This window comes from Rhinopithecus bieti, unplaced genomic scaffold, assembly GCF_001698545.2.
Source record: "Rhinopithecus bieti isolate Rb0 unplaced genomic scaffold, ASM169854v2 scaffold_13259, whole genome shotgun sequence".
In the NCBI taxonomy this organism is placed as follows: Eukaryota; Metazoa; Chordata; class Mammalia; order Primates; family Cercopithecidae; genus Rhinopithecus; species Rhinopithecus bieti.
Genome location: NW_016807544.1, coordinates 2,308,224 through 2,324,813, shown reverse-complemented (window position 1 = coordinate 2,324,813; position 16,590 = coordinate 2,308,224). Strand labels below are relative to the sequence as shown.

The following is a 16,590-nucleotide window of genomic DNA, read 5'->3' as shown; positions in this document are numbered from 1 at the left end:
AAATTGGTTTCTAAACACCATTCTGTCCTAAAAAGAACCATGGATCCTTAGAGAAATGGCTGATTCCAGGGCTGGGATGCAAAATATGCCAGATGAGCCTGGAATATTATGTGGTGTCAGAAAGTAAGGAAGTGTTCAAAAAATGAAAGTGTATTTTCATGTGTCTAGAGGACACAGGAAGCAACTTGAAGGAACCCCTAATGGCCAAATCTAGGAAAATTTTAGCAAAAAGAAAAGATATTATTAGGTTATAACCTAAAGAAAAAAATAAATATCTATACTAATGTAAAAATTGAATAAATAAGTAAACAGAGGAGAAGGTAAGCTCTTCCTTAGAGCAGAATTCCAGTGAATAAATGTAGAGGGAAAGGAGAAATAATCGTTGGGAACACTTCACAGTTATGCAAGAACTGTCAATTGATGCTAAAGTTAGTGGGCAAAAGTATGATGAGAAATAGGATATTTGCATAATCTCAAATATCCTATTTCTCTTGTTGAGGAGATAATCTCCAAGTATCTCTCCAACAAGATTACCTACTAGTATATTACAAAGGGAAAAACAGTAACTTTACAGTGGAAAATAAACAGCAGACACTACCTTAACTATATAATCACAGATAACATTACAAGTAATAAGACATACTGGCCTCAATTACCCCGATACGATGCACCAAGAAGGGTGCAACATTACTTTAGTGGTATTCTTGCTCAAAAATGCATGCATATATGGATCTTCTCATGAGAAAAGATCCAACTGAAATTGAGTGACATTTACAAAATCACTGGCTTGGATTTTTTGGAAGTGTCAAGCTCATGAAAGACAAAGAAACTGAGGAACTGTCACAGATTGAAGGATACTAAGAAAACACAACAATTAAATGCAATGAGGGATCTTGGATTGGATCCCAGGGAAAGAGACATAGGTGGGGGGCTGGGCATGGTGGCTCATGCCTGTAATCCCAGCACTTTGGGAGGCTGAGGTGGGTGGATTACCTGAGGTCAGGAGTTTGAGAACAGCCTGGCCAACATGGGGAACCCTGTCTCTACTAAAAATACAAAAATTAGCCAGGCATGGTGGCACACGCCTGTAATCCCAGCTACTGGGGAGGCTGAGGCAGGAGAATTGCTTGAGCCTGGGAGACAGAGGCTGCGGTGAGCCGAGATCACGCCACTGTACTCCAGCTTAGGCAACAGAGTGAGACTCTGTCTCAAAACAAACAAACAAAAAAGAGACATAGGTGGGAAAACTGGAGAAATTCAAATAAAGTCTGTAGATTAGTTAATAGTATTACACCAATGATAAGTTTCTGATTTTCATAATTCCACTATAGTAATATAAGATGCTAATATTAGGGTACACTGAGTACAATTCTCGGCACAATTTCTGTAATAGTCTAAGTTTAAAATTATTTCAAATAAATAAATAAAAATATAGTGTGATGTTTCTCTAGCATCTTCTGAAGGTGACTAAGGTTTTAAAAAATATGTTTATGAACTGAAGATTTTAAACGTATTTTATTTGTTGTAATCCATTATAAGTAAAATTGTCCCATCTTTGACCAGTGGTTAACATATTCAGGTAGGATCCTGAGTCCTTTTGACATACTTCTAATAGTATTTGATAGCTTTCTTACTTTGTAATATCTAAATATATTTATACATTTTATGCTCCAGACCTGGAATCACCTATTTCTCCCAGGACTCCTAGTTCCTTTTAGTGGGCAATGGTCTTTAGAGAACATAATGTGGGTGCTAGAGGTGCTAATTTTGCTGTTAGTCATTGTTTTGGCGCACTTTCTGTGGACAGAGGTACAAAATATTTTTTGCTTGTTTTAAAGATAAACTACACCATGAATTTATACTGATGCATCCAGTTCATATGTGGAACCAACTATTGAGTTTTGACTTAACTTCATTGGCCTACATTTCTATTTTCTTTCAACCATGTTACAAAATCTTGCTTTTCAATGATACCAACATAATTACTCATTTGATGCACATAAAGCAGTCTCGGAATATTGATTCCAATATTTAAACCAATAATATAATTGCTGAACATTATACACACACCCATATATATGCATATTTGCACTTATTTATGACCTTAAGGTGTGTCCTACTAAGGATGTATTGTCAAATTAATTGTTTTATAGTCATTTGGAATAGTTTCTCTCTGTGTGGTTATGCCACCAATTGGTTCCTGGATAGTTGGTAGTGAGAGGTACTAAAATTGTGTTTGTCATGACAGTTAGCATGAACTGGGGGTTCTTGGTGGTGGAAGAGAAGAGAATATGGTGCTAGACAATGGTCAACCCATGCAAAATGCACTTAAACTCTCAGGTGCCCAGTTTTCCTTTGGGAAATTGTAATCCAGGATATTCTACCTATTTGTATTTCCTATGTAACTGCTATAGTAGGGGTTATTGCTGTTTTTAAGGCATTAATAACACTGTTTCTGACAAGTCCTGTCTGTTTTCTGTCCCCATCCTAACTTGTTTCTCCTTGTATTATCCTATTATCCCTAGATCAAATTGTCCTGTATCTTATTCTGGTTCTAAAATAATGATGTAACTTTTTTGGCGTAAACTACAGTGTGCTTGTCTTCATCCTACCTCTCTGACTGTTCCTTCTCAGTCTTTTTTTCTCTGCCTACCCTGTAAAGTTGGAGTACCTCAAGTGTCTATTCTTGACCTTCTTCTCAGTAAATTCTTTTGGGCCCTTGATCTTAAACTCTTTTGGGTCCTTGATCTTTCAGATAATTCAATGAAAGCTATGGATTTACTCTTTCCATAGAAACAAGTACTTTCTACCTATGTACAAAATTGTATGTATCATTTCAAGGGGTTCATGGACACTTCTTCATGAAGACAAGTTCAAAGACATTTGCTTTCACACATTCCAGGCTTCCTCTCCTAGGACCTTCATTTGCCATCTAGTTACAATGACTCCCAAATCCATATCTCACACCCAGACTTCTCTCCTGCTCTCTTCAACAGCCTCCAGGTCATCCCTATCTGTAGAACATGTCTATAGCTGAGGTTGCCCTCTCCCTCCCATGAGTCTGCTCTTCCTCCCATGTCCCAATGGGTGACTGTATCATTGGGCTTGCTGACCAAGCCACAACCCAGAGGGCATCCTTGGCTTCTTCCCTATCACTCTCCCTATCTAATCAATGATGCTTAAATGGGAGCAAGACCCATTTCTTTCTCCATGCCACAGTCGTAATTCAGGCCACCATCATCACGTATCTGGATAGCTATAGCAGCTTCCTAACTGGTCCCCTGGCCTCTTGAATGAACTTCTCTCCCACTGGGTATCTACTCTTACATAGCAGCTAGTAAGATCTTTCTAAACTGCAATCTGATCATATCACTTTCCTGTTGATAACTCTTCAAAAGCTCTCCTGTTGCCCCACTGATGGATTTTAGCATGACAAAAAAAGCCCTCCTTGCTGGCTCCCTGGGGATTCCAACTACTATATCTAATTTTATCCAGGATTTCTGCACTGGTGGGAGACAAGGTGAGATTTGATATAAAACTTTATGTTGAAAAAGTCTTATAAGCCATCCAAACAGTTTCAAAAATCACCAAATAGAACAGGGCTGAAACTAGGGGGTGGGGCCAGATCACAAACAGTTTCTGAGCAGCTCCTGTATGCAAGGAAGTCACTACAGTGGATGCAGTGATGAGGAAAACAAGATTTTGCCCCCAAGGGCCTTATAGTCCATAAAGAGGATAAAGGGTGGAAAAAAGAGGCATGTTCCAAATTAATTATTCAAGAAAACAAACATGTAGATGTCTCTTTTTTTTTTTTTGAGACAGAGTCTCACTCAGTTGCCTAGGCTGGAGTGCAGTGGTGCGATCTTGGCTCACTGCAACCTCTACCTCCCGGGTTCAAGAGATTCTCCTGCCTCAGCCTCCTGAGTAGCTGGGATTACAGATGCATGCCACCATGCCCAGCTGATTTTTGTATTTTTAGTAGAGATGGGGTTTCACCATGTTGGCCAGGCTGGTCTTGAACTCCTGACCTCAAGTGAACCACCCACCTTGGTCTCCCTAAGTGCTGGGATTACAGGCATGAGCCACAGTGCCCGACCAAGAAAACAAGCGTGATTAGATGTCTACCACATGCCAGGCATGTAACATAAAGGAAAATGCATTTAAATGTCACAGAAAGGGAAAGTACCACGGGGCTGTACGAGGGAAGAGAGAACTTCCAGTTAAGGTAGATTAGCAAAGTCTTTGTGGAAAAGAAGTGACTGAAGAAGATGTACTTGAAGGGTAGGCAGGGAATGGACATGCAGAGAAAGGGTCAGGGGTCTGGGAGAGCCTCTAGGCAGAAGTAGCCATGGGTGCAAAGATATGGCCTGTGTCCTTTGAAGTTAACCACAACCCTGGGCGGACCTGTTCTCACCTGGGCTCCAGCCTCCAGACAGTGAGGAAGCTTCTGGAAGCCAAGGGATGGCGCTACTTGCATTTTTCTACATTCTGATGAAACCCTGAAGAGGGTCTGAGGTTCATCCCAGTACAGCTGTTGCCCATTTCACAGATGGAGGGAGTGGAATCCAGAAGAATTCAATTAAGATCTTCAAATATAGGCCGGGCGCGGTGGCTCAAGCCTGTAATCCCAGCACTTTGGGAGGCCGAGACAGGCGGATCACAAGGTCAGAAGATCGAAACCATCCTGGCTAACACGGTGAAACCCCGTCTCTACTAAAACATACAAAAAAACTAGCTGGGAGAGGTGGTGGGCGCCTGTAGTCCCAGCTACTCGGGGGTCTGAGGCAGGAGAATGGCATAAACCCGGGAAGCGGAGCTTGCAGTGAGCTGAGATCCGGCCACTGCACTCCAGCCCGGGCGACAGAGCAAGACTCCGTCTCAAAAAAAAAAAAAAAAAAAAAAAAAAAAAGATCTTCAAATATATAAAGTCATGGACAATAGAGACATTTTCTGCCCTTTGGAAGCAGAGCTATTGGCTCTGGAAGTTCAGAAGAATAAGGAATCCTTTTAAATTGGGATGTGAGGTGGTAGTCACAGAAGGCTTCTTGGAGGAGGTATGAGTTGAGCAGAACCCTAAAATAGGTGTAGGATTTATATAGTCTGGGAGGTAGAGGGGGAAACTCTAGGTGTGGGAAAAGCACAGGCATGTTCAGGGGACAGTGAGGACTCCCTGTGGGACCTGGAAAGGGGATCCAGTGAGGCCGATGTGGAAATAAGGCTGATGGGTAAGTGGGGGCCAGACATTGGCCCCAAATAATGGAATCTCTCCTCCTCTGTGCTTGCTCTATGTTCCACCAGGACCAGCTACTCTTCTGCGATGACTGTGACCGTGGCTATCACATGTACTGTTTAAATCCCCCGGTGGCTGAGCCCCCAGAAGGTAATGATGATGAGGTCAACAATAACAACAGCAGCAGATACTACTACTACTAGCGCTTACTGAGCTCTCACCATAGTACAGGCCTGTGCTAAGGGCTTTACATGTCCATGTCTTGTCTCATTTAATCGTCACAACCCCACAAGGTAGGTACGACGACTGCCATTTTACAGATGAGGAAACTGAGGCACAGTCCAAGCAGCTGAAATTTCAACTTGAGGGCTGAGGAGGTTTTTCCCAGACATGCAGTGGAGATGCTGGGGAGGTGTGAGCTTCCAGGGAAACTAGCGCAGGCCCGGAGACACTAGTTTGGAGGCATGACCAGGGAGTGAGGGTCTTGATAAGAGTTGAGCCCATCTCCTCTGAGCACCTGCTTTCTGCTGAGCCACAGACTCCGGCACGTTTTCAGGTCTGGGACTTGGTTTCTGCATCGCCGAAGTTCAAAGGAAACAGGGTTTACAAGAAGTTAGGGGCACTGGGGTGGGGCTCCAGAGTTAGCAGAGGGGCTGCTACTAAAGCCATCTCATTTCTTGCAGGAAGCTGGAGCTGCCACTTATGCTGGGAACTGCTCAAAGAGAAAGCCTCAGCCTTCGGCTGCCAGGCCTAGGGCCCTAGGTCACAGAATGTGACTTGCTGCTGGAGAGGCTAAAGCAGAGCCCAGCTCAAACCAGAACGCGCCCTCTTCCCACATATCCAGACAGACCAACTGTAAGGAAAAGAAATAGTCCCAGAGGGGCACGGACACATGGAACCAAGAGGGTGAGGCATCTCCTGACCTCCCCCGATATGTGCGGAACTTCAGCCAGCACCTCCTTGTCTCTACCAGAAGGAAGCTGCTCTTTGGAAGAACACCGCGGCCCTAGCCCCGTGGAACCCCTTTCACTTTTGCCCTAGCACCGAGGCCCTCTCATTGGTTCCCATTTTAAGGGAAGCCATTTCCTGACCACTCATCTATCACTTGTGTGTAGTGTGGTGTTTTTTATCTATTGTGTTCCAAGAAATCTTCGCACAGCCCCCGCCCCCTCCAGCTTAGGCTCTTCATCCTGAAATTCTCACCTGAGGAACAAAGGGCTGTGGAGAAGTTGTTGTTTATGGCAAGCCTCACTGGAAACTTCTAGACTTGGAGTCTTGCAATCCCTTCTTGTTCCTTGGTGTCTGTGGAGACAAAGAGTTGCCTTCTAGAACCTCAGCAGTGGCATCCACAGCCAGCCTGGTCTTGATCCACTGCCTCAAGTTACTAGATGGGGGCGGGGAGGGAGGGAGAGGCGCTGAGACGTGGGAGGAAGCATTGTGGAAATGGTGCCAAGGCCCCGCCATAGCCAGTCAGTACTTGTTATCCATTGGGAGAGACTTTGCAAGGGGCCAGGCTGGTTCCTTGACCTTAGAGCTGGGACATCCTTTAGGTGAGACCAGCCACATAGCCTACGGACTGAGGAAGACGGTCAAGCCTCTGCCTCTCAGCCCACCTGGGTCTGGAGAACTGGTTCAGCTTCCTCTGGTGGGACTCAAGAACCAGGAAGGGGAGTGAAGGCTGCCCAATCATGTGTCTGAATGCTGGATACAGGGGGCTGCAGCTTTGAGAAACCTTCAGTATTGATGCCACGCTCTGAATCCCTTTTCCTAAGTAATTTCTTCCTTCCACGTAGTGTACGTTCGCTATTGTCTACGGAGACCTGACTGGGAATTTTAACATGGGGGAAGGAGAAGATTGTTATCTAAACAAATAATTAGGGTGAGGTGGTCATTATTCACCACCAGGATGGCCACATTTTAGAACTCTCAGTGCGGGGGTTACTCTTGTCTCCTAAGCTCCCCAAACGTGCAGGACTCTTGTTTTCAAAAAAACACGTATCTAGAAGAAAGAGGTGGGGAGGCTGAGCTTCCGAGAACTCTGTGTGTTGGAAGATAGCCCCGAGGGCTGGAGCGGATTGGGCTGACTTTGAATCACAGCAGCAGCACAATAACTGACATATTTCTGGAAAAATCATTTGCCCGAAGGGCAGGTCCCGGTGAGCGGAACCCTCGCGCATGCTTGGCTTCTCTGAAATCAGCTCCATCTCTGTGGTCTGGCTGCTCACAACAAAGGCCCAGGTTATTTTTAGTTCTTAAGCTCCTGAGGAAGCTCCCGGAGACTCGGGCTAGTTGGGCCACTTCTGCCCGGCTGCAGTATTTGTGCTGTCCCTCAGCAGGAGTGCTCCTCTCCAGGCTAATTGCTCTTGGCCAGTGGACCCAGGGCAGCCTGGCATGAAACCAAGCAGTATGGGTCTCCCCGACGCTTCTGCAGAGTGACCTGTGGCAAGCGATGGGGGTCACTCTCCTGTAGGGGCCTGTGGCCTCAGAGTGAATCACACACATACATAATGGTCTCATTTAAAGGGCCCCTGTCCGGATGGAATTTTCGTCTCCCTCATAAGTAATTTCCTTCCGCCTGCTGGTCGGTGAGCTCGTCTGAATCCTGAAGGCCCAGGGACGGATAGGGAGGGTGACATTCCATCAGAGGGGCACATCTTCTCTCCTGACTACTCCAGCTCTCTCTCTTCCCACAAAACTCAAAGCAGGCTGTCTCCAAAGGCTAATAATTGGTTTTGAGAGTCATTTTAATTTAAATTTAGAGAAAAAAAATTCCCCAAATGTTCCCAAATGCCACAATAGCTTAAAAACTTAAAAAGCAAGTCTGAAACCCCAAATTGTGGCTCTACAACTTGACACGTCCTCTTCGGAGTATGTGCAAATTTGTTTTCCACAGAAGTGCAGGCGATAGGGCACCTCTGTTCTATCTCAGCCCCACGTCTGCTTTGCCCACACAAGCTGAACCTGAGCTGGGTCTCCCAGGCCAAGGCAGGGCACTGGAACTTGCCTGCAGTGGTGAGGGTCAGGGCTCTGGAGTGACATTAGGATGGCCCCAGAGTTCCCCTCTCAGCTTCATTACTCCCTGCAGAATGGGGCCAACCCATTCTTCATCTTTGGAGGCCTCAGTTTCTCCATCTGGAAAGCAGGGATAGCAAGCCAACTTGTGGGCTGGCACTGTCATGGTACTGCAAGCAGACAAAAGTCTCCATGGTCACATTTATCACCTTTGTGTTCAAAAGAGGACAGGGTTGGTAAATGTTAAATTGGTCTCTCTTTTTTTTTTTTGAACCCCAGAGAATGAGCTAGAATCATTCTCTGAGCTAGAATCACAGGATGCCTGTGAAGGATCAGGGTTTTTGTGTTGCCTCTGCCATGGAGTAGCTGTGTGACACTGGGCAAGTCACCTAACCTCCCTGAACCTCAATTTGCCCACCTGGAAAATGGAGATAGTAACACTTGCCCTGACTATTCCAGAGCGAGATTGAGAGTTTTGCTACATAAACAAGCACTGCAGAGCCATGCTTGTGTGGGAAGAACTCCAGATGTTTTCCATGTCCACCTTCTTGTGTGTGTTAGCCAAGGTTAGATGTCTTCTTCATATCTCCCTTGTGACCAAAGGGAGTTTATATTGCCAGGGCCGGGCTGCCCATGGTCAGGGTCCTGGCAAAAGCTGTGACCAAGGAAATCATGACTTTCATGGGCTGTGGGGTGGAGGTGAGGGATGTACATGGGGTTGGGGACTTTAAAATGAAGGTGCTCAGGATACTCCCTTCTATAAGATTAATGCAGTTGAGAAAGGAAAGGTGACTTTTAGAGAGGGCTATGATTCGTTTCAGTTCATGGGTAACGCTCACTTTCTGACGAATACTGCCACTTTCTAGCTGACTGACCTTGGGCCAATGACTTCACCTCTCTGAGCCTCATTTCACACGTCTGTAAGGTGGGGAAACATGGCCTATCCAGCATGATCTTTGCAGTTATTCGAGGTGACGTTGGTAAAGGTCCTGGCATGGGTCTGGCACGATGATGGTTCCCACTCTATGGTAGCTATTGTCATTTTCTGCAGAGGTCACCAAATGGAGACAATGATGGGGTTGTCTCCCGGCTCAAATGTTGGGAACAGCCAGGAGACCTTTGCTGGGCTTCACCAGGAGACCTCTGTATTGTGGCTCCAGCAAACCAGAGAGGTGAGGCTGCCGGATTCAACCCGGAAGTGGAAATCCTGTTCCCTGCAGGCATTTTTGAAGCCCTGCTTTTTGGACCTGTAGCAAATCCAGCACAGGCAACATTATGTGGAAATAGAAACAGGGCTCCTGCTAGGAGATTGACATTCTGGCTTTCCTTCGGAACCCCTCACTGACTCACTGCCCCTGAAGCAGGAGCCAGCAGGTCCCAAAGCTCCCCTGCTCCTGTCCCTGCCCCAGGGCAAGGTAGGAAGCCCAGGCAGGCTGAGCCCAGCCAACTGGAACCAGGGAAGAGCTCGTGGGTGGGTGGAAGGGAGGGAAGGAGGCCAGATTCCTCCAGAGCTGGGGAAGATAACAGGTTTTGAAGTTGGGGGAGGGTTTGGGTTTCACAGTGATGGTTTCATGATACCCTGGAGGGTTACACACTCATGGTGCATTTTTATCTTCGTGCTTTGAATACAGCCCGCTTCCTTTCAACACTCCGCTTCAAAGTTTTGATGTTTTAAGGAAGAAAAATGAGATGATTGTTATTACTTTTCCTTTGGGAGCAAGTGGAGGAGACCTGCACTCTTTTGTGCCGCTGAAGAAAGGTTGCTGGCAACCTCAGGCCTCAGGACTCAAAAAGAGGGGCTTACAGTCTCCTCTTTGGGTCTGCGTGTGAGGAGGTGAGGGGCACTGTGCTGCCCCATGGCCCAGGGCGGGCCCTGAGGACCACATCCCTGGCCCCAGGCCGGTTTTAGCCTGTCGTGGAAGTGCTGGGACAGGAGCAGCCCCTTCTTTTCTCACTCCCCGGCTGCCCCTCCTGGCCCCTCTTCAGGGGGTCCCAGTGGAGAAGTTGGCTCTGGCCAGACTCACGCTCACACTCCCACGGAAGATGCCGCAAGTCCCAGGCCTGGCTCCTTGTAGCAGTGGTGACTTGGTGTCCCTTTTAGCAGGCTCCCATTCCTGGGGAGGAAGAGAGACAGGGGTGCCTTGGGAAGGGAGGGTGGGAGGGCATTTGGGAGGGGCAAGGATCTCTGGCGGAACAAGGCAGAGAGCTGGATGTCCTCAGGCAGAAATCCTGGAGCTAAGGAGCTGGAGGGCAGCAGGTGGGAGTGAACAGTGATTGAAACTCTGTTTGTTTGTTTTTTTTTCCTGAGGCTTGTGATCCTGGGCAGCAGATTACTATTATTATTATTTTTTAAAAAGGCCAAACCTCTGCCCAGTTCTGAACTCTAATTCAGCTCCCTCTTTCTTGAGGCCCCTTGTTGATTGTGTGGGGTTTCAGGGATGTTTCTGAGGGCAAAGCAGGCCCCTCACCCAACTGGAGAGAGAAGGCAGTGAGGGAGGGCTGGATCATGCCTGCAGCCTTGGGGAGTGAAGCATTTCCAGGCACTGCTACCAGACGGGTCAGGCCCCAGGCCCCTGTCCCCCAAGCCCAGGACACCAGTAGCTGGGAAGGGAAGCGGGGGCCTGGCCAGTCCTGCTCCTCTGCCCCCCTGCAAAGTGGACAGAGCTCCTCCTCTCCCCGCTGTGTGTTACCTTTTTTGCAAACTTACTCCCATCCCCAGAGCATGCTTTTGGATTCCAGGTGAAGGGGAAGGATAGTGGTGGTGGGGAACAGATGTTTTAATTTGCCTCAGGCCTACGAGTCTCCCTACCTGAGCCCTAACTTGCTGCAGAGTCTAACTGGTCCATGGCCAGAAGGTGGGCTCCATAGCTGTCTGGGGGTTGGGGCTCCCTCCCCCATTTCTGAGCATTCCCAGGGTTTGGGAGTCTGCTTATGTTTCTCTGCCAGAGACCACAGCCACCAGCCCTGAGTGTGGAACAACGGGACAGAGGGGTTGGTTCAGGGCCTTTGGGCAGCTGGTGGAGGGTCTTGGAGAGCTAGGAACCCCTTTCTAGGGAGGCTGGAGACCCTGTGGACTGTGAGTGGACAGCTGAGAGGGGGGCAAGGGGAAGGAGGGGAGAGGAAGATGTGGGTGCTGCCTGCTGGGCACCCGGGATGTGGGAGGACGGACAGCCTCCCAGGCAGAGTGAGTGGGAGCTGCCTTGGAGCCTCTCAGCAGCTGTCCCCGGGGAGGCCTGGCTGTGCGGCGGGCGCCCCCTCCATGTGAGCAGCCCAGGCAGCTTGAAGAGAGGCCCAAAGGAAGTGCTGTCAGGAAACTCTGAAGAGGAGGGGTCCGGGCTTGCCAGTTCCCTACCAGGGGGTTTTCCAGAAGGAACAGGGAACTCCCTGCATGAGGGGAAATATTTGGAAGTGAGTGGGTTCCTGGAACAGGCTCTCTGAGCTCTGAGTGAGCCCTGCCTGTGAGGGGATCCTGAGGTGACTCCAGCTTCTGTCCTCACTCCTTCCCTTTCTCTGCTCCAGCGCCAGCTTCAGGTCGCAGGGCAGGTGGCCTTGAGAGAGGGACCTTTCACAGTTTCCCCCTCTTTGGCTCCACCAGGAGAAGGGAGTATTTTGCTGATGGCAACATTTCCCAGGGCAGGCGAGAGGAAGGCAGGAACCAGGACTGGCAGGCAGCCAGAACCCTATTGGACAGAGATATAATTACTCATCATGACCTCTAGCCCAGGCAGCAAGCAAAATGGCCCTGTAGGCTGGCACCAACCCTGTCTAGCAAATAAACATGGCCGTGGTGGAGACGGGAGGGCAGGTAAGTGGGCCTTGTAGGAAATGGGAAAGGCACGCGAGCCCCTGGGGCCTGTATATCCCCTCAGCAACACAATCCTACAGACCCCCAGGTTATATTTTCACTCACTGCATCCCATTTGCTCATTTGCTCGCCTCTCTGTGTCTCTGTTATTCATTTCAATGTTATGAATATTGATGATGAGAACAGGAATGCCCATGCGTGCGTGCGCGCACACACACATGCGCACACACACACCCTGCTTAATGAACTAAAGGGAAACTTTGGTGTTGCTCCAGGACAAGAGGGAGAGCCAGGGGCTGCCAGGCAAGGTGCGTCTTTCCTGAAATCTTCTCCAGTCCCGCTCCTCTGGCTCTCAGCTCCTGCACAGCCACAGGGGTTGCAAAGGGAGCCTTGTGCTTGGAAAGCCATTGGCTCCATGCCTCTTTCCTTCTCTTCGTTCGTTCACCTGTGCTTCTTTTCAGGAGAGACATTTGGTAATAGTTGGGGACTTGAAAAATCTCAATTCTGCTATCAAAGGGATGCAAAGCTTTTATGGCTAGAATGGGGGTTGTGGTTTTTACAGACTTGGTTTGCCCTTCCATGTCTACTCCCCACTGAGACCTCGATTCTCATCCTGCCCTCTCCCTTCCCTGTACTGTTTCCTCCCTTCCCTCTGCCATGCTAGATGCTAAGGAGTGGGGTGGAGGTGGGAAGTGGGAAGCAACAGTGGTGTAAAGGAAAAAGAAAATATACCCCGTGCACATTTTCAACATGTAGTTGAAGAGGCCTAAATTAGGTACTAGAAAAAAAAAAAGGACAGAAACACTGCCTGATATGTGAGCGAGAGCATGAAAATATAGAACGATTATCTCAGAGCAGAGGAGGTGGGGAGCAGGTGGCTGGAGAGAGGCGGGGTAGGTAGGCAGGGCGTCCCTGGCTCACCAGTGCATCTGGTCCACATGGCATTTGGGAAAGCAGATGGGTCATGCTTTTGCGATGAATGGTCAGATGCTTAGGGGGCACTTGTGCTCCTCTGGCCGGGAAAGAGAACACAGTCCATCCGAGCTGCCCCGCACTCATTTGCCATGGTTGTCCACTCTGGGGGTTTTTCCTCTGTGGAAAATGAACCCATCTTTTGCCTGCCATGAATCATTGCAAGGCAGACCTGTTACTGGCTAAATTAAAACCCTTGGCAGGGCATTGACTATGTACAAGGCAATGCTCTAGGTCCTGTAGAGGCTGGAAAATAAACCACATCCTGGCCCAGGCTTCAAGTTGCTTTTCAGCTATAAAATTAAGCTCTGCCAAGGAATCGTGACTATAGGTCAAGTATCGCGCCACCACGGAAGGTAGATGTATATGTAGGTTTCTCTGCTGAGGATGCGTGTTCATCAGTAGAAGACAAGCAGGTGGAGGCATCCAGTGATTTCCATCCTGTGGAGGTTGAGGGGTCGGGGGAAGAAAACAGATGCCCTCAGCCTAGTTGCTTTAATCTGCTTTTCCAGGCACTAGATGCCTTTGGATGACAGCATCCTCAGCATTAAAACCGGTGAACTGATGAAGGCACCTGGGCTGGAGAGTGTTGGGCAGCCAGTGCCCCCAGTGCTGCTTGCAGGTTCTTGGGGTGGAAGACAGGGAGGTGCAATTGGTAGGGCCTGATCAGAGGCAGAAAATGACCCCCACAGTGGTCTTGTCCCTGCTAGAGAAAGCAGAGAGGGGGACTACTGGGGTGGGGGAGACTTCATGCACAGATTGGGCACACCCCACTAGACCCCGGCAAGGTCAGCTGCCCCATGCCTGTGTCTGGCACTGCTGGTGTGTGCAGGGATGAAACACAGCATCAGAGAGCTTTCCAGAAAACCTTCCATGCTCACCTTTGGCCAGGTGCTTGTCAGATCCTAGCTTCATGCTGGCTTAGACTATCAGTTGTTTGTGTTGACAGCATTAGGAATAAACCATTTGTTTCATCTTTCCTTTTCTCCACACGTGTCACAGCCAGATTTCAGCTTTGAGTTATTCCCTGAAGAAGCCACACCAAGCTCGCTTTCAAGCAAAATGCCTGGGCTTGGGGGAAAGCATGTATCTGTCAATGTGTGGATGTCGGCTCAGAGCTGTAGCTTCTCTGTGGGGCTGGCCGGAGGGAAGGCTCCTCTGGGGCCCTAGACGGCACGTGACTCCCAGTGAGGGGAGTTCTGGTGATCTCTGTGGAGGTAGCCAGGGACACAAGGCTTGGCTGTGAGTCTGGTTTTAAAGTGCGTGAGAGCCTGAAAAGCATGAAGGGGTTTGGTGCACTCACCTACTTGAAAGCCTGTGGGCAACGTTCTCTTGAGCCAAGGCTCCTCTGAATGGCCCTGCTGGTGGAAGGGGTGAGGCAAAGGCCTCTGACTTGGACCCTTTCCACACCAGACTGGCAGCACTGCTCCCAGGCAGCCAGTGGTGGACCCTGAGCCCTCAGGTCCCCAGCTGCTTGAGGGATGAGCCTGGGAGCTTGAGAGTCAGTGGCTGAGCTCTGAGAATTCTCCATCTCCTGCCTGCCCTTGAGTGCACTCTCAGTCTGAGAACAGTCTGATCAGGCACCCTCCTGGCTTGATGCTGTGCTGTCTGTGTCACACGGTCGATTCACAAAAGCCAGAACTAGACCTCAACCAGGTCTGCTCCCCATTGCCAAGTGGGTTCAGGGTGAGGGCAATTTTAAAGCCCAGTTTCTCTCTTTGACAGCCAAGACATGGAGCATCTCTGCTAAGAAGCCAAAAGAAACTGGTTTTCTTCTCGTTGCTGAAATCCCTCTGTGTCTCTTCTCAGGGACAGGCTGGTCCAGTGGCTTTGGTGAGGGCACGTCCATTTATGAATGCCGGGATTCCTCCGGGTGGGCTTTGGCAGGTGGCTCCTGCGGTAGGAAGGACGAAGAGGTCCCTGGGAAGGAGCTGCCTACCCGCTGCTCCACAAGGAAGCTCAGGCCTGCACAGGCTCCACCAGGCCTTGGATGCCCTCTGGTTGAGTCAGAGAGCATGTGGACTTGCAAAAGGGGTGTGTTTAGTCTTCAATGCCCTTTCTCAGCTGGTGAATAGAGACCCTGGGCATCTCACAGCCTTAGGAATGTACTGCCCCTCCATTGCTTTAAACTGCCTTTAGAAAGGGGACCCTGGAAATGCACTGAGATCTCCAATTACTGCCTCCATTGATGTCTCTAGACCTGCAGATACGACGCAAACCTGGGATCACTTCTTCCAGGTGTGGGCACCAGAGAGGGAAGCCACTGCAACATTTTATCCCCATCATTCCAACATGCCTGCTTGTCTCTTTTACCCCATACCCACAACTCCTTCTGAGACTCTTAGTCATAAAAGAATGAACAAGAGAGTTGGGCTCCAGCGAGAGAAATGCCTATGAAACAGGGTTTCCCTTTTTGCTCCTTTGAATGCCCTCCCCACTGATCCTTGGAACCCAATACCGCATTGCCTCTTGTGGATGAGTTTTTGCCTTGGTCTGCTTGGGTACTTCAGACCAGGACTGAGTCTGACACAGCTTTCATGAGGTTACAGAAAAGAGCTACAGATCTGGGAAGTTGTGTGTAATGGTCTTGAGACAGTACCTCCATTTGGCTCACCCTGGCTTCTCTAAAAAGCAATGACAGCAACAGACAAACAAAAGCTCCCGGCTCCCACCCCGTTAGCTGTCCTCCTCCTTACTGTGATGTTGCGGTCTCTGTCTGTAGGTGTGTGTGCCGCCTTGGCCCTCTGTCCTCTGGGGATGTGCCCTTCCCACGTGTGTCAGGTTCCCACTCTTTCGTGACTCCTAACGTGAAGTGCTGTGATGTTTCTGCCCTAAGGGACGTATCAAGCTCTCTGTGTTTCAGTGTTGGAGATTGAGGCTGTGCCACATCTCCTGCCATCCTAAGGGGACATGCCGGTTCTGTTACTTCCCAGAGAGCTGCCAGATTGTGACAGTCTCCAGGAGAACCTACAGATTGGAAGCAGACCCGGGACTCGCTCTTCATTCAGAAGACTGGTGGCCCACGTGCCAGGACTGCCCCACCTCTCTTACTGCCTTTTCTCCTGTCCTGACAGGGTTCTGGGAGGGAGACCTGTTGCTGATGGGATGAAGAATGACATGGGGATCGAGCAGCCTTTGTCTTTGGGACCCCTCGATATCCCATGGAACCCTCGCACGTTCTCAAAGACTGAGTCACAAGCCCCTACCCCTTCCTTGCTGTGGTTAGTATCTTGTTCTGTGATTGGTTAGCAATGTTGACTACCCACGTAGTGAATCTTTTGTCTGCAATTTAGAGAATGTGAAAACAAATAAAAGCCTCTAAAACTCTTGGAAACTCTTATTTTCCCTACCAATAGTTAGGACCTCACTTGCAAATGTAGAGATCCTGTGGGGGTAGAGCATTTCATGTTGGGGTGTGCAGTAGGACTGCATTGTGTGAGAGAGAGAGAAACACACAGGCATGTGCATCAGGCTCCAGAGAAACACTAGTGCTTTCATGGTTGCAAGGAGACTCCTGGAGCAACAAATTCCAGGTCTCACTTGCTGCCTGACGATGGGCTTCTGGCCACGT

At 49.0% G+C, this 16,590-nt stretch overlaps 1 protein-coding gene across 6 annotated transcripts in view; it reads left to right on the top strand.

The window, feature by feature from the left end:
• DPF3 (double PHD fingers 3) overlaps nt 1-16,340 on the top strand; it is a 292,122-nt gene extending 275,782 nt beyond the window's left edge. For 5 of the 6 annotated variants that reach the window (XM_017882782.1, XM_017882779.1, XM_017882783.1 and 2 more), the window contains 2 exons: nt 5,299-5,380; nt 5,914-10,376. In XM_017882782.1, the coding sequence (XP_017738271.1) occupies nt 5,299-5,380; nt 5,914-5,984 (153 nt within the window). In that variant the 3' untranslated portion in view covers nt 5,985-10,376. Of the gene's footprint in view, nt 1-5,298; nt 5,381-5,913; nt 10,377-16,093 lie in introns of those variants that run through there. The other variant, XR_001887453.1, reaches the window with a different exon arrangement.
• Nucleotides 16,341-16,590: the final 250 nt, after the last annotated feature.